Source organism: Gobius niger (genome assembly GCF_951799975.1).
Source record: "Gobius niger genome assembly, chromosome: 14".
Lineage (NCBI taxonomy): Eukaryota > Metazoa > Chordata > Actinopteri > Gobiiformes > Gobiidae > Gobius > Gobius niger.
In genome coordinates, this window is record NC_136865.1 from 32,865,525 (window position 1) to 32,889,839 (window position 24,315).

A 24,315-nucleotide genomic window follows, 5' to 3' on the forward strand; every position below is an offset into this window, starting at 1 on the left:
GAGTGTGTTTGAGAGTGAGTTTGAGAGTGTGTTTGAGAGTGTGTTTGAGAGTGTGTTTGAGAGTGAGTTTGAGAGTGTGTTTGAGAGTGAGTTTGAGAGTGAGTTTGAGAGTGTGTTTGAGAGTGAGTTTGAGAGTGTGTTTGAGAGTGTGTTTGAGAGTGTGTTTGAGAGTGAGTTTGAGAGTGTGTTTGAGAGTGAGTTTGAGAGTGTGTTTGAGAGTGTGTTTGAGAGTGTGTTTGAGAGTGTGTTTGAGAGTGTGTTTGAGAGTGTGTTTGAGAGTGTGTTTGAGAGTGTGTTTGAGAGTGAGTTTGAGAGTGTGTTTGAGAGTGTGTTTGAGAGTGTGTTTGAGAGTGAGTTTGAGAGTGTGTTTGAGAGTGTGTTTGAGAGTGTGTTTGAGAGTGTGTTTGAGAGTGTGTTTGAGAGTGTGTTTGAGAGTGAGTTTGAAGAGTGTGTTTGAGAGTGAGTTTGAGAGGTGTGTGAGAGTGAGTTTGAGAGTGTGTTTGAAGAGTGAGTTTGAGAGTGAGTTTGAGAGTGTGTTTGAGAGTGAGTTTGAGAGTGAGTTTGAGAGTGTGTTTGAGAGTGTGTTTGAGAGTGAGTTTGAGAGTGTGTTTGAGAGTGAGTTTGAGAGTGTGTGTGAGAGTGAGTTTGAGAGTGTGTTTGAGAGTGAGTTTGAAGAGTGTGTTTGAGAGTGAGTTTGAGAGTGTGTGTGAGAGTGAGTTTGAGAGTGTGTTTGAAGAGTGAGTTTGAGAGTGAGTTTGAGAGTGTGTTTGAGAGTGAGTTTGAGAGTGAGTTTGAGAGTGAGTTTGAGAGTGAGTTTGAGAGTGAGTTTGAGAGTGTGTTTGAAGAGTGTGTTTGAGAGTGTGTTTGAGAGTGTGTTTGAGAGTGAGTTTGAGAGTGTGTTTGAGAGTGAGTTTGAGAGTGTGTTTGAGAGTGTGTTTGAATAGTGAGTTTGAGAGTGAGTTTGAGAGTGAGTTTGAGAGTGTGTTTGAGAGTGAGTTTGAGAGTGAGTTTGAGAGTGAGTTTGAGAGTGTGTTTGAGAGTGTGTTTGAGAGTGTGTTTGAGAGTGTGTTTGAGAGTGTGTTTGAGAGTGAGTTTGAAGAGTGAGTTTGAGAGTGAGTTTGAGAGTGAGTTTGAGAGTGAGTTTGAGAGTGAGTTTGAGAGTGAGTTTGAGAGTGTGTTTGAGAGTGAGTTTGAGAGTGTGTTTGAGAGTGTGTTTGAGAGTGTGTTTGAGAGTGTGTTTGAGAGTGTGTTTGAGAGTGAGTTTGAAGAGTGAGTTTGAAGAGTGAGTTTGAGAGTGAGTTTGAGAGTGAGTTTGAGAGTGTGTTTGAGAGTGAGTTTGAGAGTGAGTTTGAGAGTGTGTTTGAAGAGTGTGTTTGAGAGTGAGTTTGAGAGTGTGTGTGAGAGTGTGTTTGAGAGTGTGTTTGAGAGTGAGTTTGAGAGTGTGTTTGAAGAGTGAGTTTGAGAGTGTGTTTGAAGAGTGTGTTTGAGAGTGAGTTTGAGAGTGTGTTTGAGAGTGTGTTTGAGAGTGAGTTTAAGAGTGAGTTTGAGAGTGTGTTGAGAGTGAGTTGAGAGTGAGTTTGAGAGTGAGTTTGAGAGTGTGTTTGAGAGTGAGTTTGAGAGTGTGTTTGAGAGTGAGTTTGAGAGTGTGTTTGAGAGTGTGTTTGAGAGTGAGTTTGAGAGTGTGTTTGAGAGTGTGTTTGAGAGTGAGTTTGAGAGTGAGTTTGAGAGTGTGTTTGAGAGTGTGTTTGAGAGTGTGTTTGAGAGTGTGTTTGAGAGTGTGTTTGAGAGTGAGTTTGAAGAGTGAGTTTGAGAGTGAGTTTGAGAGTGAGTTTGAGAGTGAGTTTGAGAGTGAGTTTGAGAGTGAGTTTGAGAGTGTGTTTGAGAGTGAGTTTGAGAGTGTGTTTGAGAGTGTGTTTGAGAGTGTGTTTGAGAGTGTGTTTGAGAGTGTGTTTGAGAGTGAGTTTGAAGAGTGAGTTTGAAGAGTGAGTTTGAGAGTGAGTTTGAGAGTGAGTTTGAGAGTGTGTTTGAGAGTGAGTTTGAGAGTGAGTTTGAGAGTGTGTTTGAAGAGTGTGTTTGAGAGTGAGTTTGAGAGTGTGTGTGAGAGTGTGTTTGAGAGTGTGTTTGAGAGTGAGTTTGAGAGTGTGTTTGAAGAGTGAGTTTGAGAGTGTGTTTGAAGAGTGTGTTTGAGAGTGAGTTTGAGAGTGTGTTTGAGAGTGTGTTTGAAGAGTGAGTTTAAGAGTGAGTTTGAGAGTGTGTTTGAGAGTGAGTTTGAGAGTGAGTTTGAGAGTGAGTTTGAGAGTGTGTTTGAGAGTGAGTTTGAGAGTGTGTTTGAGAGTGAGTTTGAGAGTGTGTTTGAGAGTGTGTTTGAGAGTGAGTTTGAGAGTGTGTTTGAGAGTGTGTTTGAGAGTGTGTTTGAGAGTGAGTTTGAGAGTGAGTTTGAGAGTGTGTTTGAGAGTGTGTTTGAGAGTGTGTTTGAGAGTGAGTTTGAAGAGTGAGTTTGAGAGTGAGTTTGAGAGTGAGTTTGAGAGTGTGTTTGAGAGTGTGTGTGAGAGTGAGTTTGAGAGTGTGTGTGAGAGTGTGTTTGAGAGTGTGTTTGAGAGTGTGTTTGAGAGTGAGTTTGAGAGTGTGTTTGAGAGTGAGTTTGAGAGTGTGTTTGAGAGTGTGTGTGAGAGTGAGTTTGAGAGTGTGTTTGAGAGTGTGTTTGAGAGTGAGTTTGAGAGTGTGTTTGAGAGTGTGTTTGAGAGTGTGTTTGAGAGTGAGTTTGAGAGTAAGTTTAAGAGTGAGTTTGAAGAGTGAGTTTGAGAGTGAGTTTGAGAGTGTGTTTGAAGAGTGAGTTTGAGAGTGAGTTTGAGAGTGTGTTTGAAGAGTGAGTTTGAGAGTGAGTTTGAGAGTGAGTTTGAGAGTGTGTTTGTGAGTGAGTTTGAGAGTGAGTTTGAGAGTGAGTTTAAGAGTGAGTTTGAAGAGTGAGTTTGAGAGTGAGTTTGAAGAGTGAGTTTGAGAGTGAGTTTGAGAGTGAGTTTAAGAGTGAGTTTGAAGAGTGAGTTTGAGAGTGTGTTTGAGAGTGTGTTTGAGAGTGTGTTTGTGAGTGAGTTTGAGAGTGAGTTTGAGAGTGAGTTTAAGAGTGAGTTTGAAGAGTGAGTTTGAGAGTGAGTTTGAGAGTGAGTTTAAGAGTGAGTTTGAAGAGTGAGTTTGAGAGTGAGTTTGAGAGTGTGTTTGAGAGTGTGTTTGTGAGTGAGTTTGAGAGTGAGTTTGAGAGTGAGTTTAAGAGTGAGTTTGAAGAGTGAGTTTGAGAGTGAGTTTGAAGAGTGAGTTTGAGAGTGAGTTTGAGAGTGAGTTTAAGAGTGAGTTTGAAGAGTGAGTTTGAGAGTGCACATTAGACCAAGATTACAGTCCGGTGTGGCTTGTTTACATTCGTAGAGTGAGTTTGAGAGTGAGTTTGAACAGTAAATGCGTTCTGTTTCTGCTCCTCTCGCTCTGTTGTTCATGTCTTTGTGCTGGTTTGGCCCACACTCCGCTCTTCTTCTCTTCTTCTCTTGTTCTCTTCTTCTCTTCTTCTCTTGTTCTCTTGTTCTTTGGATAATAACCTGAGAGTTTGCAGATGTGATTTTCCAGCGAGTTAAAGCCTGTGATGTAGAAGAGCGAGTGGAAACTTCAGCCCCCCCCGCGGCGCCGTCACTAACCAGAGCATTAGCCCCCCTGTGAGTCCAGTGGCTCGGCCTCAAAGCCCCGGGTCCTGGTCTGAGCTGCAGCCGCACTCTTATAAAACCTGGTGCAGATGATTCCACTCAGAGCCGGAGTTCCTTGTTTTCATCCTCAGCCTCTTGTTGCTCGTCTTCATACGTTTGTTCAGCCGGTTCTTATTTCTGCATGAATGTCCTGAGAAACGACTCACAGCACAGAGCAGGCAGTGACCGCTGTGCAAGTGTGGACTGAGCTTTCATGACCACATCAACTCTGAGTGACCCCTCCAGTAAGAAAGGTAGAAAGGTCAAATCCAGCCTGACCCGCCCCAGGCCCGCCCCAGGCCCGACCCAGGCCCGACCCAGGCCCGCCCCAGGCCCGCCCCAGGCCCGACCTAGGCCTGACCCAGGCCCACAGGCAAAAAGTCCGAGCCTGAAATTAAAGTAATTGTTTACTTAAAGGGACTATATGGAGTTTACAAATGTTAAAACTAAGTATTATTCTCCCCCTACATGTTCCAGCCATGCAGGGATAGGCAACGTCAGGCCCGAGGGCCAAATCCGGCCCTTCAGCACAGAAGCTCTGGCCCTCAGGATGTTTTGAATGATTCTGAAGATGATAATATTACACAAATCAGAGGTCAAAGGCCTGTTGAATACTCTAGAAATGTGCAAAATACAGTATATTTACATTTGTAAACAAAACAGGCAGTAAGTTCATGTATAGGCTCGGTACTGTTCAATATCTGAGCGATGCTTTATCTGATATCTATACTCAAATATGGGTTGTTTAGAAAACAGAAAACAGAACAATAATGGGAGAGGGGGGAGAGAGAGGGGAGAGAGGCTATGACACGCCGGTGCTGTTCATACGGATCATACTTGTAACGCCGCATTTTTAATGGTTGCCGGTGCACCTGGGTCGTGCTAGAACCTGCTCTAAATGCGGGACCCGCGGGTTGAAAAAACCCTGACCCGCATCACTGCGGTTCACCACAACTGCCTCTAAAATCCTGTCACTCTGAAGTCACGCACGAGTAATACAGAAGCTGCAGTTACACGTACGACCTGAGGGGGCATCAGCTTCTTGGGGAAAAAAAGCACCAAAACAGCCACAAAAAAATTTGAAGAAAACAAGGATGTAAACGCAACAAAAATGTGACAAAAACTCAACAAAAATGTGACAAAAACTCAACAAAAATGTGACAAAAATTCAACAAAAATTCAACAAAAATTCAACAAAAATTCAACAAAAATTCAACAAAAATTCAACAAAAATTCAACAAAAATTCAACAAAAATTCAACAAAAATTCAACAAAAATTCAACAAAAATTCAACAAAAATTCAACAAAAACTCAACAAAAATGTGACAAAAATTCAACAAAAATGTGACAAAAATTCAACAAAAATGTGACAAAAATTCAACAAAAATGTGACAAAAATTCAACAAAAATGTGACAAAAATGAAACATACAAAAGGTGACACAACACAGCAACAACGCGAGGAAAAAGATCAGTTTTGTGGGTCTTAGCTTTCAAATGAGGCGTTACACAGGCCTATATAATAACCAAAGAGGACAGAAGGCATTTGGTTCAGGCGGTAAGAGGCTAGCATGTGTGGCTTAGCTGTGAGTCTCGCCCCGGATACCTCCTCGTTTGTCCTCTTGTGACGCCTCCGCTGTGCCGCAGCTGTGGGGGCTCCCGGTTACCTCCCATTGTGGTAACTATGGTAACGGGACTGTGTTTCTGGTTCAAGTCTCTGACCTGTGTGTGACCTGCTCCTCCCCAGGTCGTCCTGTTGGTGGCGCTGTGTGCGCAGCTGAGCAGAGCCTACGTGTTCCAGGCCAGTCGCCCGAACGAGGGAGGAGACCCGCCCTCACCGCAGACCAAAGGTACGACCGGCAGGACAGTCCACGAGCAACGCACTTCCCTCTGTGTCCATGAGCAACACACTCATTCAACAAAAAAATGAGAAAAAATCAACAAAAAAAATAGAAAAATTCAACAAAAAAAATAGAAAAAATCAACAAAAAAATGAGAAAAATTCAACAAAAAAATGAGAAAAATTCAACAAAAAATAAGAAAAATTGAACAAAAAAATGAGAAAAAATTCAACAAAAAATGTGACAAAAATTCAACAAAAATGTGACAAAAATTCAACAAAACATGAGAAAAATTCAACAAAAAATGAGAAAAATTGAACAAAAATAAGAAAAAATGAACAAAAAAATGAGAAAAATTCAACAAAAAATGTGACAAAAATTCAACAAAAAATGTGACAAAAATTCAACAAAAATGTGACAAAAAATGAGAAAAAATTCTACAAAAAATGTGACAAAAATTCAACAAAAATGTGACAAAAATTCAACAACAAAATGAGAAAAAATCAACAAAAATTAGAAAAATTCAACAAAAAAATGAGAAAAATTGAACAAAAAATAAGAAAAATTGAACAAAAAAATTAGAAAAATTCAACAAAAATGTGACAAAAATGAGCAACACACTTCCCCCTGTGTCCACGAGCAACACACTTCCCCCTGTGTCCATGAGCAACACACTTCCCCCTGTGTCCATGAGCAACACACTTCCCCCTGTGTCCATGAGCAACGCACTTCCCCCTGTGTCCATGAGCAACACACTTCCCTCTGTGTCCACGAGCAACACACTTCCCCCTGTGTCCATGAGAAAAATTCAACAAAAAAATGAGAAAAATTCAACAAAAAAAATGTAAAAATTCAACAAAAAAATTAGAAAAATCAACAAAAAAATGAGAAAAATTCAACAAAAAAATGAGAAAAATTCAACAAAAAATAAGAAAAATTGAACAAAAAAATGAGAAAAATTCAACAAAAATGTGACAAAAAATGAGAAAAAATTCAACAAAAAATTTGAAAAAAAATCAACAAAAAATGTGACAAAAATTCAACAAAAATGTGACAAAAAATGAGAAAAAATTCAACAAAAAATGTGACAAAAATTCAACAAAAAAATGAGAAAAATTCAACAAAAAAATGAGAAAAATTCAACAAAAAATTAGAAAAATTGAACAAAAAAATGAGAAAAATTCAACAAAAATGTGACAAAAAATGAGAAAAAATTCAACAAAAAATTTGAAAAAAAATCAACAAAAAATGTGACAAAAATTCAACAAAAATGTGACAAAAAATGAGAAAAAATTCAACAAAAAATGTGACAAAAATTCAACAAAAAATGACAAAAATTCAACAAAAATGTGACAAAAATTCAACAAAAAATGAGAAAAAATCAACAAAAATAAGAAAAATTGAAAAAAAAATTAGAAAAATTGAACAAAAATGTGACAAAAATGAGCAACACACTTCCCCCTGTGTCCATGAGCAACGCACTTCCCCCTGTGTCCATGAGCAACACACTTCCCCCTGTGTCCATGAGCAACACACTTCCCCCTGTGTCTATGAGCAACACACTTCCCCCTGTGTCCATGAGCAACACACTTCCCCCTGTGTCCACGAGCAACGCACTTCCCCCTGTGTCCACGAGCAACGCACTTCCCCCTGTGTCCATGAGCAACGCACTTCCCCCTGTGTCCACGAGCAACACACTTCCCCCTGTGTCCACGAGCAACGCACTTCCCTCTGTGTCCATGAGCAACACACTTCCCCCTGTGTCCATGAGCAACGCACTTCCCCCTGTGTCCATGAGCAACACACTTCCCCCTGTGTCCATGAGCAACACACTTCCCCCTGTGAGCAACACACTTCCCCCTGTGTCCATGAGCAACACACTTCCCCCTGTGAGCAACACACTTCCCCCTGTGTCCACGAGCAACACACTTCCCCCTGTGTCCACGAGCAACACACTTCCCCCTGTGTCCATGAGCAACACACTTCCCCCTGTGTCCATGAGCAACACACTTCCCCCTGTGTCCATGAGCAACACACTTCCCCCTGTGTCCACGAGCAACACACTTCCCCCTGTGTCCATGAGCAACACACTTCCCCCTGTGTCCATGAGCAACACACTTCCCTCTGTGTCCATGAGCAACACACTTCCCCCTGTGTCCATGAGCAACACACTTCCCCCTGTGTCCATGAGCAACACACTTCCCCCTGTGTCCACGAGCAACACACTTCCCCCTGTGTCCACGAGCAACACACTTCCCCCTGTGTCCACGAGCAACACACTTCCCCCTGTGTCCATGAGCAACACACTTCCCCCTGTGAGCAACACACTTCCCCCTGTGTCCATGAGCAACACACTTCCCCCTGTGTCCACGAGCAACACACTTCCCCCTGTGTCCACGAGCAACACACTTCCCCCTGTGTCCATGAGCAACGCACTTCCCCCTGTGTCCACGAGCAACACACTTCCCCCTGTGTCCATGAGCAACACACTTCCCCCTGTGTCCACGAGCAACACACTTCCCCCTGTGTCCACGAGCAACACACTTCCCCCTGTGTCCACGAGCAACGCACTTCCCCCTGTGTCCACAAGCAACGCACTTCCCCCTGTGTCCACGAGCAACACACTTCCCCCTGTGTCCATGAGCAACACACTTCCCTCTGTGTCCATGAGCAACACACTTCCCCCTGTGTCCATGAGCAACGCACTTCCCCCTGTGTCCATGAGCAACACACTTCCCCCTGTGTCCATGAGCAACACACTTCCCCCTGTGTCCATGAGCAACACACTTCCCTCTGTGTCCATGAGCAACACACTTCCCCCTGTGTCCATGAGCAACACACTTCCCTCTGTGTCCATGAGCAACACACTTCCCCCTGTGTCCATGAGCAACACACTTCCCCCTGTGTCCATGAGCAACACACACTCTACCTGAACGGATCCCATTTTCTCCAGTTTGGCTTTACCCTAATCAAAAAGCTTCTTGGGGGAAAAAGCACCAAAACAGCCACGAAAATGGGAAGAAAACAAGGATGTAAACGCAACAAAAATGTGACAAAAAATAAAATAAAAATGACAAAAAATCAACAAAAATGTGACAAAAATTCAACAAAAAATCAACAAAAATCAACAAAAATTCAACAAAAAATCAACAAAAATGTGACAAAAATTCAACCAAAAATTTTAAAAAAATTCAACCAAAACTCAACGAAAAATGACAAAAACTCAACAAAAAATGACAAAAAATCAACAAATTTTTTTAAAAAAATTCAACCAAAACTCAACAAAAATGTGACAAAAAATCAACAGAAAATGACAAAAAATCAACAAAAATTCAACAAAAATTCAACAAAAAAATGAGAACAATTCAACAAAAATGTGACAAAAATGTGACAAAAATTTAACGAAAAATGACAAAAACTCAACAAAAAATGACAAAAAATCAACAAAATTTTTAAAAAAAATTCAACCAAAACTCAACAAAAATGTGACAAAAAATCAACAGAAAATGACAAAAAATCAACAAAAATTCAACAAAAATTCAACAAAAATTCAACAAAAATTCAACAAAAAAATGAGAACAATTCAACAAAAATGTGACAAAAATGTGACAAAAATTTAACAAAAAATGACAAAAACTCAACAAAAAAATGAGAAAAATTCAACAAAAATGTGACAAAAATTCAACAAAAATTCAAAAAAAATTCAACCAAAACTCAACAAAAAAATGACAAAAATTCAACAAAAAAATGACAAAAACTCAACAAAAATGTGACAAAAAATCAACAAAATGTGACAAAAATGTGACAAAAATGTGACAAAAATGTGACAAAATTTCAACAAAAATTCAACAAAAATTCAACAAAAACTCAACAAAAAAATGACAAAAATTCAACAAAAAAATGACAAAAATTCAACAAAAATGTGACAAAAAATCAACAAAAAATGACAAAAATTCAACAAAAATTCAACAAAAATTCAACAAAAAACTCAACAAAAATGTGACAAAAACTCAACAAAAAATGTGACAAAAACTCAACCAAAATGTGACAAAAATCAACAAAAAATGACAAAAATTCAAAACAAAAAAATTACAAAAACTCAACAAAAAATGTGACAAAAACTCAACCAAAATGTGACAAAAATGAGCAACACACCTCCCCCTGTGTCCATGAGCAGATGTTTGCAGATGTTTGACAGTGTTGTCTCCTCCGCAGTGGTGTCGGAGTGGGAGACCTCCTCAGGTTCTTGTCTGGGCAGATGTTTCGAGCTGGAGGAGGCCACGCCCCCCGGATGCAGATGTGATAATCTGTGTAAGACGTACTACAGCTGCTGCACGGACTTCGACGACCACTGCCTCAAAACAGGTGAGACTGAGGGTTCCATTCCTCATTCCTTCAACATCACAGGACTCTGAGATCCTGGATGGAGACTCTGACCTCCTGGATGGAGAGACTGACCTCCTGGATGGAGACTCTGACCTCCTGGATGGAGACTCTGACCTCCTGGATGGAGACTCTGACCTCCTGGATGGAGACTCTGACCTCCTGTGTGGAGACTCTGACCTCCTGGATGGAGACTCTGACCTCCTGTGTGGAGACTCTGACCTCCTGGATGGAGACTCTGACCTCCTGTGTGGAGACTCTGACCTCCTGGATGGAGACTTTGACCTCCTGGATGGAGACTCTGACCTCCTGGATGGAGACTCTGACCTGGATGGAGACTCTGACCTCCTGGATGGAGACTCTGACCTCCTGGATGGAGACTCTGACCTCCTGGATGGAGACTCTGACCTCCTGGATGGAGACTTTGACCTCCTGGATGGAGACTCTGACCTCTTGATGGAGACTCTGACCTCCTGGATGGAGACTCTGACCTCCTGGATGGAGACTCTGACCTCCTGTGTGGAGACTCTGACCTCCTGGATGGAGACTCTGACCTCCTGGATGGAGACTCTGACCTCCTGGATGGAGACTTTGACCTCCTGGATGGAGACTCTGACCTCTTGATGGAGACTCTGACCTCCTGGATGGAGACTCTGACCTCCTGGATGGAGACTCTGACCTCCTGTGTGGAGACTCTGACCTCCTGGATGGAGACTCTGACCTCCTGGATGGAGACTCTGACCTCCTGTGTGGAGACTCTGACCTCCTGGATGGAGACTCTGACCTCCTGGATGGAGACTCTGACCTCCTGGATGGAGACTCTGACCTTCTGGATGGAGACTCTGACCTGGATGGAGACTCTGACCTCCTGGATGGAGACTCTGACCTCCTGGATGGAGACTCTGACCTCCTGGATGGAGACTCTGACCTCCTGGATGGAGACTCTGACCTCCTGGATGGAGACTCTGACCTGCAGTTGGAAATGAAGCTCGTATTAAAACAACAGGACGTAATGAAAGTCTCCGTCTCATAAAAAGTGACTTAATGAATCCACAGATGAACAAACATCTCATTTCCTCTCGTTCACGTTGGTCCGTCTAACGTCAGACTCTGTGTTTGGGAAACGGACTGAGTCTAAAATTGTGATGATTTAAAGATCTGACCATTTATGTCCAGTTTATCTGGAGTGAAAAGAAACGTGGAGTAAAAGTACTGTAGTATAAATACTGTAGTATAAATACTATAGTATAAACACTGCGTTACAGCTGGAGGGTTCGAGTGCAGTAAAAGTACTGTAGTATAAATACTGTAGTATAAATACTATAGTATAAACACTGCGTTACAGCCGGAGGGTTCGAGTGTAGTATAAGTTCTGTAGTATAAATACTGTAGTATAAATACTGTAGTATAAATACTGTAGTATAAACACTGCGTTACAGCCGGAGGGTTCGAGTGCAGTAAAAGTACTGTAGTATAAATACTGTAGTATAAACACTGCGTTACAGCCGGAGGGTTCGAGTGCAGTAAAAGTACTGTAGTATAAATACTGTAGTATAAATACTGTAGTATAAATACTGTAGTATAAATACTGTAGTATAAATACTGTAGTATAAACACTGCGTTACAGCCGGAGGGTTGGAGTGCAGTAAAAGTACTGTAGTATAAGTACTGTAGTATAAACACTGTAGTATAAACACTGCGTTACAGCCGGAGGGTTGGAGTGCAGTAAAAGTACTGTAGTATAAGTACTGTAGTATAAACACTGTAGTATAAACACTGCGTTACAGCCGGAGGGTTCGAGTGCAGTAAAAGTACTGTAGTATAAATACTGTAGTATAAACACTGCGTTGCAGCCGGAGGGTTCGAGTGCAGTAAAAGTACTGTAGTATAAATACTGTAGTATAAATACTGTAGTATAAATACTGCGTTGCAGCCGGAGGGTTCGAGTGCAGTAAAAGTACTGTAGTATAAACACTGTAGTATAAATACTGTAGTATAAATACTGCGTTACAGCCGGAGGGTTCGAGTGCAGTAAAAGTACTGTAGTATAAATACTGTAGTATAAGTACTGTAGTATAAACACTGCGTTGCAGCCGGAGGGTTCGAGTGCTCGGAGGAACGCTGTGGAGAACAGAGGAATGAAGATCACGCCTGTCACTGCTCCAGCGACTGTGAGGAACGAGGAGACTGTTGCTCCAACTACAGGTCCACCTGCACAGGTACTACTACTGCTACTACTACTACTACTACTACTACTACTGCTACTACTACTACTACTACTGCTACTGCTGCTCCAACTACAGGTCCACCTGCACAGGTACTACTACTACTACTACTACTGCTACTACTACTACTACTACTGCTACTACTACTACTACTACTGCTACTGCTGCTCCAACTACAGGTCCACCTGCACAGGTACTACTACTACTACTGCTACTACTACTACTACTACTACTACTACTACTGCTACTACTACTACTACTACTGCTACTACTACTACTACTGCTGCTCCAACTACAGGTCCACCTGCACAGGTACTACTACTACTACTGCTACTACTACTACTACTACTACTACTACTACTGCTACTACTACTACTACTACTGCTACTACTACTACTACTGCTGCTCCAACTACAGGTCCACCTGCACAGGTACTACTACTACTACTGCTACTACTACTACTACTACTACTACTACTACTGCTACTACTACTACTACTACTGCTACTACTACTACTACTGCTGCTCCAACTACAGGGCCACCTGCACAGGTACTACTACTACTACTACTACTACTACTACTACTACTACTACTACTACTACTACTACTACTACTACTACTACTACTACTACTTCTACTACTACTACTACTACTACTACTTCTACTACTACTACTACTACTACTACTACTACTACTACTGCTGCTCCAACTACAGGGCCACCTGCACAGGTACTACTACTACTACACAGTTAGGGCTGGGTACCGTTAAATGGTTCCGACCGTAAAGCTCCAGTAGGGGGCGGTATCGAAAACTGTTTTTTTTCGGTGCTTTTTCTCTCCAAACGTCAATAAATGATCCTCAGTGAGTCTAAAAAAGCCTGAACTCATGAGCAGCTTCAGCACAAATGCAGAAGCAAAGCTGTAACTTACTCACACTTCAGTCACTGAGCCAGGACTAAAGCAGGACTAAACCAGGACTAAACCAGGACTAAACCAGGACTAAAGCAGGACTAAACCAGGACTAAACCAGGTCTAAACCAGGTCTAAACCAGGACTAAACCTGGACTAAACCAGGACTAAACCAGGAGTAAACCTGGACTAAACCAGGACTAAACCTGGACTAAACCAGGACTAAACCTGGACTAAACCAGGACTAAACCAGGACTAAACCTGGACTAAACCAGGACTAAACCAGGACTAAACCAGGACTAAACCAGGACTAAACCAGGACTAAACCTGGACTAAACCAGGACTAAACCTGGACTAAACCTGGACTAAACCAGGACTAAACCAGGTCTAAACCTGGACTAAACCAGGACTAAACCAGGTCTAAACCTGGACTAAACCAGGACTAAACCAGGACTAAACCTGGACTAAACCAGGACTAAACCTGGACTAAACCTGGACTAAACCAGGACTAAACCTGGACTAAACCTGGACTAAACCAGGACTAAACCAGGTCTAAACCTGGACTAAACCAGGACTAAACCAGGACTAAACCTGGACTAAACCAGGACTAAACCAGGACTAAACCTGGACTAAACCAGGACTAAACCAGGACTAAACCAGGACTAAACCAGGACTAAACCTGGACTAAACCAGGTCTAAACCTGGACTAAACCTGGACTAAACCAGGACTAAACCTGGACTAAACCAGGACTAAACCTGGACTAAACCTGGACTAAACCAGGACTAAACCTGGACTAAACCTGGACTAAACCAGGACTAAACCAGGTCTAAACCTGGACTAAACCAGGACTAAACCAGGACTAAACCTGGACTAAACCAGGACTAAACCAGGACTAAACCTGGACTAAACCAGGACTAAACCAGGACTAAACCAGGACTAAACCAGGACTAAACCTGGACTAAACCAGGTCTAAACCTGGACTAAACCTGGACTAAACCAGGACTAAACCAGGACTAAACCTGGTCTAAACCTGGACTAAACCTGGACTAAACCAGGACTAAACCAGGACTAAACCTGGACTAAACCAGGACTAAACCAGGACTAAACCAGGACTAAACCAGGTCTAAACCTGGACTAAACCAGGACTAAACCAGGACTAAACCAGGTCTAAACCAGGTCTAAACCAGGACTAAACCAGGACTGAATATGAAACTAGACTCTTAGACAAATAGAAAAGCAGTGACAACGAGAAACAAATCGGCTTTATCTTTAGCATTAGCTTTACCTTTAGCTTTAGCTTTACCTTTACCTTTAGCTTTAGCTTTACCTTTAGCTTTAGCTTTAGCTTTACCTTTAGCTTTAGCTTTAGCTTTACCTTTAGCTTTAGCTTTAGCTTTAGCTTTAGCTTTAGCTTTACCTTTAGCTTTAGCTTTACCTTTAGCTTTACCTTTTCCTTTAGCTTTAGCTTTACCTTTAGCTTTACTTTTAGCTTTAGCTTTAGCTTTTCCTTCAGCTTTAGCCCCGCAGAGCCTGAAGTTACTGCTGTTGTTTAAACTCCACTACTACACAATACTACACAGGTACTACATGCAATCAAAACTCTGAATGCAAAGGAGACGCCTTTGCAGAGTTTCGATGCCTCCGAGTCCGTCACTGACCCGATGCTGCTGATTCCTGATTCGATGAGGTCATTGGTAAATTTGTAAAAACATCCTCAGGCTCCTTTGTTTTCCCCGGTCAGCTCTCGGTTATTTTATATTTCCTTTATTTTATCGGTAAAAACATGAAGAATCTGGGGTTTGATGTTGGCCTGAAGGTTCTGTACGTGCCTGTAGTCGCGGTCATTAAAGCTTCCTCAGCTTCAGTTTGACCTCATTAACGATCCTCACGCTGATCTGTGTGTTTCAGGCGAGAGGTCGTGGGTACAGGACGACTGTGAGGAGATCCTGACGCCCGAGTGTCCGGCCGGGTGAGTCCACTCTCCTGCCCCTCAGAGTCACATGACCCGCGCCTCCGTGTTCACCCTCGTGTTTCTGCTTCAGCTTCATCCGCCCGCCGCTCATCATGCTGTCGGTGGACGGGTTCAGAGCCTCGTACATGAAGAAGGGAAGAGCCGTGATCCCCAACCTTCACAAGCTGCGTACGCCGCCAAAATAAGACTCCACTGCCCTTTCACAATAAGAGACACCACTGCACTTTCACAAAAAGACACTACTGCACTTCCACAAAAAGACATTACTGCACTTTCACAATAAGACACTACTGCACTTTCACAATAAGACACTACTGCACTTTCACAATAAGAGACACCACTGCACTTTCACAAAAAGACACTACTGCACTTCCACAAAAAGACATTACTGCACTTTCACAATAAGAGACACTACTGCACTTTCACAATAAGAGACACCACTGCACTTTCACAAAAAGACACTACTGCACTTCCACAAAAAGACATTACTGCACTTTCACAATAAGACACCACTGCACTTTCACAATAAAAGACACCACTGCCCTTTCACAATAAGAGACTCCACTGCACTTTCACAAAAAGACACTACTGCACTTCCACAATAAGACACCACTGCACTTCCACAAAAAGACACTACTGCCCTTTCACAATAAAAGACACTACTGCACTTTCACAATAAGACACTACTGCACTTTCACAATAAGACTCCACTGCACTTTCACAATAAGACACTACTGCACTTTCACAATAAAAGACACTACTGCACTTTCACAATAAGACACTACTGCACTTTCACAATAAGACACTACTGCACTTTCACAATAAAAGACACCACTGCCCTTTCACAATAAGACACTACTGCACTTTCACAATAAGACACTACTGCACTTTCACAATAAGACACTACTGCACTTTCACAATAAGACACTACTGCACTTTCACAATAAGACACTACTGCACTTTCACAATAAGACACCACTGCACTTTCACAATAAAAGACACTACTGCACTTTCACAAAAGACACCACTGCCCTTTCACAATAAAAGACACCACTGCCCTTTCACAATAAAAGACACCACCGCCCTTTCACAATAAGACACCACTGCACTTCCACAAAAAGACACTACTGCACTTTCACAATAAGACACCACTGCACTTCCACAAAAAGACACTACTGCCCTTTCACAATAAAAGACACTACTGCACTTTCACAATAAGACACTACTGCACTTTCACAATAAGACTCCACTGCACTTTCACAATAAGACACTACTGCACTTTCACAATAAAAGACACTACTGCCCTTTCACAATAAAAGACACCACTGCACTTTCACAATAAGACACTACTGCACTTTCACAATAAAAGACACTACTGCACTTTCACAATAAGACACCACTGCACTTTCACAATAAGACACTACTGCACTTTCACAATAAGACACCACTGCACTTTCACAATAAGACTCCACTGCACTTTCACAATAAGACACTACTGCACTTTCACAATAAAAGACACTACTGCACTTTCACAATAAAAGACACTTCTGCCCTTTCACAATAAAACTCTGTCATCATGTGTTTTAGGCTCGTGTGGGGCGTCCTCGCGCTACATGAGGCCCGTGTATCCGTCCAAGACCTTCCCCAACCTCTACTCCCTCGCCACGGTGAGTCTGACCTCTAACCTCTGCTCCCTCGCCACGGTGAGTCTGACCTCTGACCTCTACTCCCTCGCCACGGTGAGTCTGACCTCTGACCTCTACTCCCTCGCCACGGTGAGTCTGACCTCTGACCTCTACTCCCTCGCCACGGTGAGTCTGACCTCTGACCTCTACTCCCTCGCCACGGTGAGTCTGACCTCTGACCTCTGCTCCCTCGCCACGGTGAGTCTGACCTCTGACCTCTGACCTCTACTCCCTCGCCACGGTGAGTCTGACCTCCCTCGCCACGGTGAGTCTGACCTCTGACCTCTACTCCCTCGCCACGGTGAGTCTGACCTCTGACCTCTACTCCCTCGCCACGGTGAGTCTGACCTCTACTCCCTCGCCACGGTGAGTCTGACCTCTACTCCCTCGCCACTGTGAGTCTGACCTCTGACCTCTACTCCCTCATCACGGTGAGTCCGACCTCTGACCTCTACTCCCTCGCCACGGTGAGTCCGACCTCTGACCTCTACTCCCTCGCCACGGTGAGTCTGACCTCTGACCTCTACTCCCTCGCCACGGTGAGTCCGACCTCTGACCTCTACTCCCTCGCCACGGTGAGTCTGACCTCTGACCTCTACTCCCTCGCCACGGTGAGTCTGACCTCTGACCTCTACTCCCTCGCCACGGTGAGTCCGACCTCTGACCTTTACTCCCTCGCCACGGTGAGTCTGACCTCTGACCTCTACTCCCTCGCCACGGTGAGTCTGACCTCTGACCTCTACTCCCTCATCACGGTGAGTCCGACCTCCCTCGCCACGGTGAGTCTGACCTCTGACATCTACTCCCTCGCCACGGTGAGTCCGACCTCTGACCTCTACTCCCTCATCACGGTGAGTCTGACCTCTGACCTCTACTCCCTCATCACGGTGAGTCTGACCTCTGACCTCTACTCCCTCATCACGGTGAGTCTGACCTCTGACATCTACTCCCTCGCCACGGTGAGTCCGACCTCTGACCTCTACTCCCTCATCACGGTGAGTCTGACCTCTGACCTCTACTCCCTCATCACGGTGAGTCCGACCTCCCTCGCCACGGTGAGCCTGACCTCTGACCTCTACTCCCTCATCACGGTGAGTCCGACCTCCCTCGCCACGGTGAGTCTGACCTCTGACATCTACTCCCTCATCACGGTGAGTCTGACCTCTGACCTCTACTCCCTCGCCACGGTGAGTCTGACCTCTGACATCTACTCCCTCATCACGGTGAGTCTGACCTCTGACCTCTACTCCCTCATCACGGTGAGTCCGACCTCCCTCGCCACGGTGAGTCTGACCTCTGATCTCTACTCCCTCGCCACGGTGAGTCTGACCTCTGATCTCTACTCCCTCGCCACGGTGAGCCTGACCTCTGACCTCTACTCCCTCATCACGGTGAGTCTGACCTCTGACCTCTGCTCCCTCATCACGGTGAGTCTGACCTCTGACCTCTGCTCCCTCATCACGGTGAGTCTGACCTCTGACCTCTGCTCCCTCATCACGGTGAGTCTGACCTCTGACCTATACTCCCTCGCCACGGTGAGTCTGACCCCGTTGTTCATGTTTTGTGTGCAGGGCCTGTACCCCGAGTCGCACGGCATTGTGGGAAACACGATGCACGACCCGGTCTTTAACGCCACCTTCACCCTGAGAGGGAGAGAGAAGCTCAACCATCGCTGGTGGGGCGGGCAGCCGGTGAGTGTTACTGTGACGTAGGGCAGTCGGTGAGTGTTACCGTGACGTAGGGCTGTCGGTGAGTGTTACTGTGACGTAGGGCAGTCGGTGAGTGTTACTGTGATGTAGGGCAGCTGGTGAGTGTTACTGTGACGTAGGGCAGTCGGTGAGTGTTACTGTGATGTAGGGCAGCTGGTGAGTGTTACTGTGACGTAGGGCAGCCGGTGAGTGGTATTGTGACGTAGGGCAGTCGGTGAGTGTTAGTGTGACGTAGAGCAGCCGGTGAGTGTTACTGTGACGTAGGGCAGTCGGTGAGTGTTACTGTGACGTAGGGCAGTCGGTGAGTGTTACTGTGACGTAGGGCAGTCGGTGAGTGTTACTGTGACGTAGGGCAGCCGGTGAGTGTTAGCGTGACGTAGGGCAGTCGGTGAGTGTTACTGTGACGTAGGGCAGTCGGTGAGTGTTACTGTGACGTAGGGCAGTCGGTGAGTGTTACTGTGACGTAGGGCAGTCGGTGAGTGTTACTGTGACGTAGGGCAGCCGGTGAGTGTTAGCGTGACGTAGGGCAGTCGGTGAGTGTTACTGTGACTTAGGGCAGTCGGTGAGTGTTACTGTGACGTAGGGCAGTCGGTGAGTGTTACTGTGACGTAGGGCAGTCGGTGAGTGTTACTGTGACGTAGGGCAGTCGGTGAGTGTTACTGTGACGTAGGGCAGCTGGTGAGTGTTACTGTGACTTGACTTTAGTCCCAGGTTTGTTCAGAGTTTATGGAGATGATTTAAACCGGTCTCTGTTTCAGATCTGGATCACGGCGGAGCAGCAGGGCGTGAAGGCCGCCTCCTTCTTCTGGCCTTGGTACTTAAGTTAGTACTCATTGACAGCAGTATTTATCCTGTATCCACAGCAGTATTTATCCTGTATCCACAGCAGTACTTATACTGAACAGCGCCCCCTGCCTGACAGAGTGTTGTATTACAGCGCCCCCTGTCTGACAGTGTTATATCACAGTGACCCCTGTCTGACAGAGTGTTGTATCACAGCGCCCCCTGCCTGTGTTTCAGGGTGATTCCTCTGGAGAGAAGGATCCTCACCATCCTGCGCTGGCTGAACCTGCCGGACGACGTCAGGTCAGTCACACGTTCATGAGGCCGTGTGGGGACGTCTCTGACCTGAACCTTTGTGTTTCAGGCCCTACGTTTACGCCGTTCACTCGGAGCAGCCGGACACCTTCGGGCACCGGCTGGGGCCCTTCAGCAGCGAGGTAAGCGCTCGGGCACAGACTGGGGCCCTTCAGCAGCGAGGTAAGCACTCGGATACAGGCTGGGGCCCTTCAGCAGCGAGGTAAGCACTCGGATACAGGCTGGGGCCCTTCAGCAGCGAGGTAAGCACTCGGATACAGGCTGGGGCCCTTCAGCAGCGAGGTAAGCACTCGGATACAGACTGGGGCCCTTCAGCAGCGAGGTAAGCACTCGGATACAGGCTGGGGCCCTTCAGCAGCGAGGTAAGCGCTCGGACACAGGCTGGGGCCCTTCAGCAGCGAGGTAAGCGCTCGGGTACAGACTGGGGCCCTTCAGCAGCGAGGTAAGTGCTCGGGTACAGACTGGGGCCCTTCAGCAGCGAGGTAAGTGCTCGGGCACAGACTGGGGCCCTTCAGCAGCGAGGTAAGCGCTCGGGTACAGGCTGTGGCCCTTCAGCAGCGAGGTAAGCGCTCGGGTACAGGCTGGGGCCCTTTAGCAGCGAGGTAGGCGCTCAGATACAAACTTTAAAACATAATTCACACACATTTCCTGACATTTATATAGGCGGCTGCAAATATGGTTTGACCCCAAAAAAATTGCTACAAAAGGTTTTTCAATGGTTTTCTGTAGTATCAGGTGAGCTCATTAACATACTAAAAGTCTACCAAAATCTGACCACTGGAAAGGTCTCATTTTCAAGATGGCGTCCAAGAGGGTGGCGAGATCCTCCTTTATTATTCATCCTAGACAAGTAATTTTGATGTCTAACCCCATGTTTTGGGTGTCTAGGAATCCAATGGGCGTGTTCCAATTGTAGTCACATGATCACATAATTATGATATAGAAATCGTGGACAAATATTCTATATACATAGATTATTTACATACATTAGCGAGCTTGTCACGGCAATGGCACACATTTTCAACACAACCTTACATCGCAAGTCTCTGCGACATTTACTCGCGGAGATACTCACTAAAGTCTGCGAGGTGAGCGGCCACGTCTGCCCTGACATGGTGGACCTGGAAGGGTTTTAGCCTCTCTGTTATCTTAGCATTTTATCAATTAGCATTTATGTTTGCCGTGACAAACTCGCTAATATATAGAGTATTTGTCCACGATTTCTATCATACAATTATGTGATCATGTGACTACCATTTGAACAAGCCCATTGGATTCCTAGACGCCCAAAACATGGGGTTAGAACCAAAGTGACTTGTCTAGGATGAATAATAAAGGAGGATCTCGCCACCCTCTTGGACGCCATCTTGAAAATTAGACCTTTCCAGTGGTCAGATGCTGGTAGACTTTTAGTATGTTAATAAGCTCACCTGATACTACAGATAACCATTGAAAAACCTTTTTTAGCAATTTTTTTGGGGTCAAACCATATATGCAGCCGGCTAATAAAGTTCTTCAAACATTAGAGGTCGGACTGAGGAGGATCATCTCTGTAAGACTCACATAATGGAGCTGTTTATCTTTGTGGAGGGTCAGAGGTCACTGCTGTGATGATGATGATGATGAACTCAAAGCTGCTCCTTCATCACCGCCACATGCAACAGTAGACACACTGGCCTTTCACTTCCTGGTATAAGATCCACCTTCCTTCTCTGCGACACGTAGGATCACATGACCCTGATCTTTACTATATTATACAGTATATGTGGATGACCCTCTGTGTTGTGTTGTGTTGTGTTGTGTTGTGTTGGATGACCCTCTGTGCTATTGTGTTGTGTTGTGTTCAGCTGGACAACCCTCTGCGTGAGATCGATAACATCATCGGGCAGCTGATGAACGGACTCAAACAGATGAAGCTTCACCGCTGTGTCAACGTCATCATCGTCGGAGACCACGGTACAAACATCACAACTGTGCAATCCAAATATGGTCATTTCCTTTGTCGTAATCCCCCCAACAACACACAACACACAACACATGTACACTCGGAGCTCTATGTCCTTGTGTTGTTCCCGTGAGTCAGATGTTCCTCCTGGACCTTGTGTTGTTCCAGTGTTTGTCTCTGTGGGTCAGATGTTCCTCCTGGACCTTGTGCTGTTCCAGTGTCTCTGTGGGTCAGATGTTCCTCCTGGACCCTGTGACCCAGAGCTCTGCATGTCCTTGTGTTGTTCCTGTGGGTCAGATGTTCCTCCTGGACCCTGTAACTGTGAGTGTGTTTCAGGGATGGAGGAGGCTCACTGCGACCGCACCGAGTTCCTGAGCTCGTACCCTGTGAACATCGACGAGATCAACCTCATCCCGGGGTCACTGGGCCGGATCCGCGCCAGAGACCCCAAGTCCACCACATGTACGTGAAGAATACTACTACTACTACTTTTACAACTACTACTACTGCTACTGCTACTGCTGCTACTACTACTACTACTACTACTAACCGGACCCCAACGCCAAGTGGAGGGTCCGGTTTCTTTGCAGGACGTCAGAATAGCCTCCCAGAGCTGCTGTTTGGATGAAAACTGCCTCCCACCCTCATAGATGTTTTTCTTGAGGCTCCAAAGGTTCTCAATAGGGCTGAGGTCAGGGGAGGAGGGGGTCCACATCATGAGTTTCTCTCCTTTTATACAGAGGTTTTCTTCACAGCAGGACATGGTGCTTGATCTTGTGCGGGAAAACACGGCTCTTCTTTTTGTACCATAGTGGTCAGTCAGAAAGAGGTCATTTTCACACCTTCAGGGATCCTAAAGGGGCCGACCAGCTCTCTCCCCATGACTCCGCCACCTCCTTACTGACGTCACAGCCTTGTTGGGACATGGTGGCCATTAACCAACCATCCACTACTCCATCCATCTGACCATCCGGCCTCTGGAGGGTCCGACACCTTCATGTTCAGGAGACTCCAGAGGCACCAGCAGCTTCAAATACCTGTCTGCTGCTTTGTAGCTGCTGTTCTATTCATCTGATGTGTTTGTCTGGCAGAAACCGTCCTCATCGTGCCTTTATCTGCACAAACCCGAGTGTGTCTGAATCATCCACAAATCTCTTATCAGTTCGATGATTAAGCTTCATCTTTCATGAAATATCGAAGGTTTTCACACCTAGACCAAGACATTCAACTATTTCATGCTTTTCATCAGCAGAAAGAGCCTTTTTCTTTCCCATATTGCTTGAAAATGATGATCTGCTTAACCCCTTAACTCCCACCTGAACCGAGCACATTTTCTCCAACAAAAACAATGATGGAAATGTGACTAAAAAGTGACAAAAAATTGATGAAAAAGTGGCAAAAATGTCACAAAAATGCCACAAGAAATTGACAAAAAAATGACCAAAAAAACTGACAAAAATGTGATAAAAAATTGACCAAAAAAATTACAAAAATTTGACAAAAAATCAAAAAAATGACAAGAAATGTGACAAAAATGTGATAAAAATTTGACCAAAAAAATCAAGAAATTGACAAAAATGTGATAAAAAATTGACGAAAAAATGACAAAAATGTCACATGAAATTGACAAAAATTTGACCAAAAAATGACCAAAAAATGACCAAAAAATGACCAAAAAGTTACAAAAATGGGTTGAACACCCAACAAAAAAATGGTGGAGAAAAATCTGATGACGTGAGGAAAAAGATCCTCTCGGTTCAGGCGGGAGTTAAGAGGTTAATAAAGTGGAACGTCCTTTTTCAGTAGTTTTTAACTGGACTGATCATCCCAGGTCTCTGAGATTAATGTCAGTGATCATGAGTTTCATTGAAAAACTTTACTTTTTAACCCTGAAATATAATTGTCATAATCATTGGGAACGTGGTGTCCTGTTGGATGATGATGGACCTGTTTGTGGTTGAACATGTTCCTCTCTGCTCTCTCTTCCAGACGACCCCCGGGTGGTGGTGGCGAACCTCACGGTGAGTGCCCGTCGAGCCCCCCCCAGAGCCGGGCGTTTTCCTCTGACCCGCGTCCTGTCGTTTCAGTGCAAAATGCCGACGCAGCATTTCAAACCGTACCTGAAGCAGCACCTGCCCAAGCGGCTCCACTACGCCAACAACAGGCGGATCGAGGAAGTGCACCTGCTCATGGAGCGGAAGTGGCACATCGCCAAGTGAGAATCCACTTTAAAGGCACTGTTCCTCCTTTCCTCACATCACAAATCCACATCACACACAACACACACAACACACAACATCCACAACATCCACAACATCCACAACATCTACAACATCCACAACATCCACAACATCCACAACATCTACAACATCCACAACATCCACAACGTCCACAACATCCACAACATCCACAACATCCACAACATCCACAACATCCACAACATCCACAACACACACAACATCCACAACATCCACAACATCCACAACATCCACAACATCTACAACATCCACAACATCCACAACATCACACAACACACACAACATCCACAACATCCACAACATCTACAACACACACAACATCCACAACATCACACAACACACACAACATCCACAACATCCACAACATCCACAACATCTACAACATCCACAACATCTACAACATCCACAACATCCACAACATCCACAACATCTACAACATCTACAACATCCACAACATCTACAACATCTACAACATCCACAACATCCACAACATCCACAACATCCACAACATCTACAACATCCACATCATCCACAACATCCACAACATCTACAACATCCACAACATC

The 24,315-nt window shown here is 44.8% G+C and overlaps 1 protein-coding gene across 1 annotated transcript in view; it reads left to right on the forward strand.

Annotated features, from left to right (window-relative positions):
- LOC306973770 (autotaxin-like) overlaps positions 1-24,315 on the forward strand; it is a 70,996-nt gene that overhangs the window by 9,239 nt on the left and 37,442 nt on the right. Inside the window, exons 2-15 of the mRNA XM_079570763.1 lie at positions 5,471-5,573; positions 9,780-9,929; positions 12,041-12,166; positions 14,991-15,051; positions 15,125-15,222; positions 16,642-16,721; positions 18,311-18,430; positions 19,207-19,262; positions 19,469-19,534; positions 19,596-19,668; positions 21,394-21,502; positions 21,828-21,953; positions 23,481-23,512; positions 23,579-23,706. Coding sequence (XP_079426889.1) covers positions 5,471-5,573; positions 9,780-9,929; positions 12,041-12,166; positions 14,991-15,051; positions 15,125-15,222; positions 16,642-16,721; positions 18,311-18,430; positions 19,207-19,262; positions 19,469-19,534; positions 19,596-19,668; positions 21,394-21,502; positions 21,828-21,953; positions 23,481-23,512; positions 23,579-23,706 — 1,328 coding nt within the window. The remainder of the gene's footprint in view (positions 1-5,470; positions 5,574-9,779; positions 9,930-12,040; positions 12,167-14,990; positions 15,052-15,124; positions 15,223-16,641; positions 16,722-18,310; positions 18,431-19,206; positions 19,263-19,468; positions 19,535-19,595; positions 19,669-21,393; positions 21,503-21,827; positions 21,954-23,480; positions 23,513-23,578; positions 23,707-24,315) is intronic.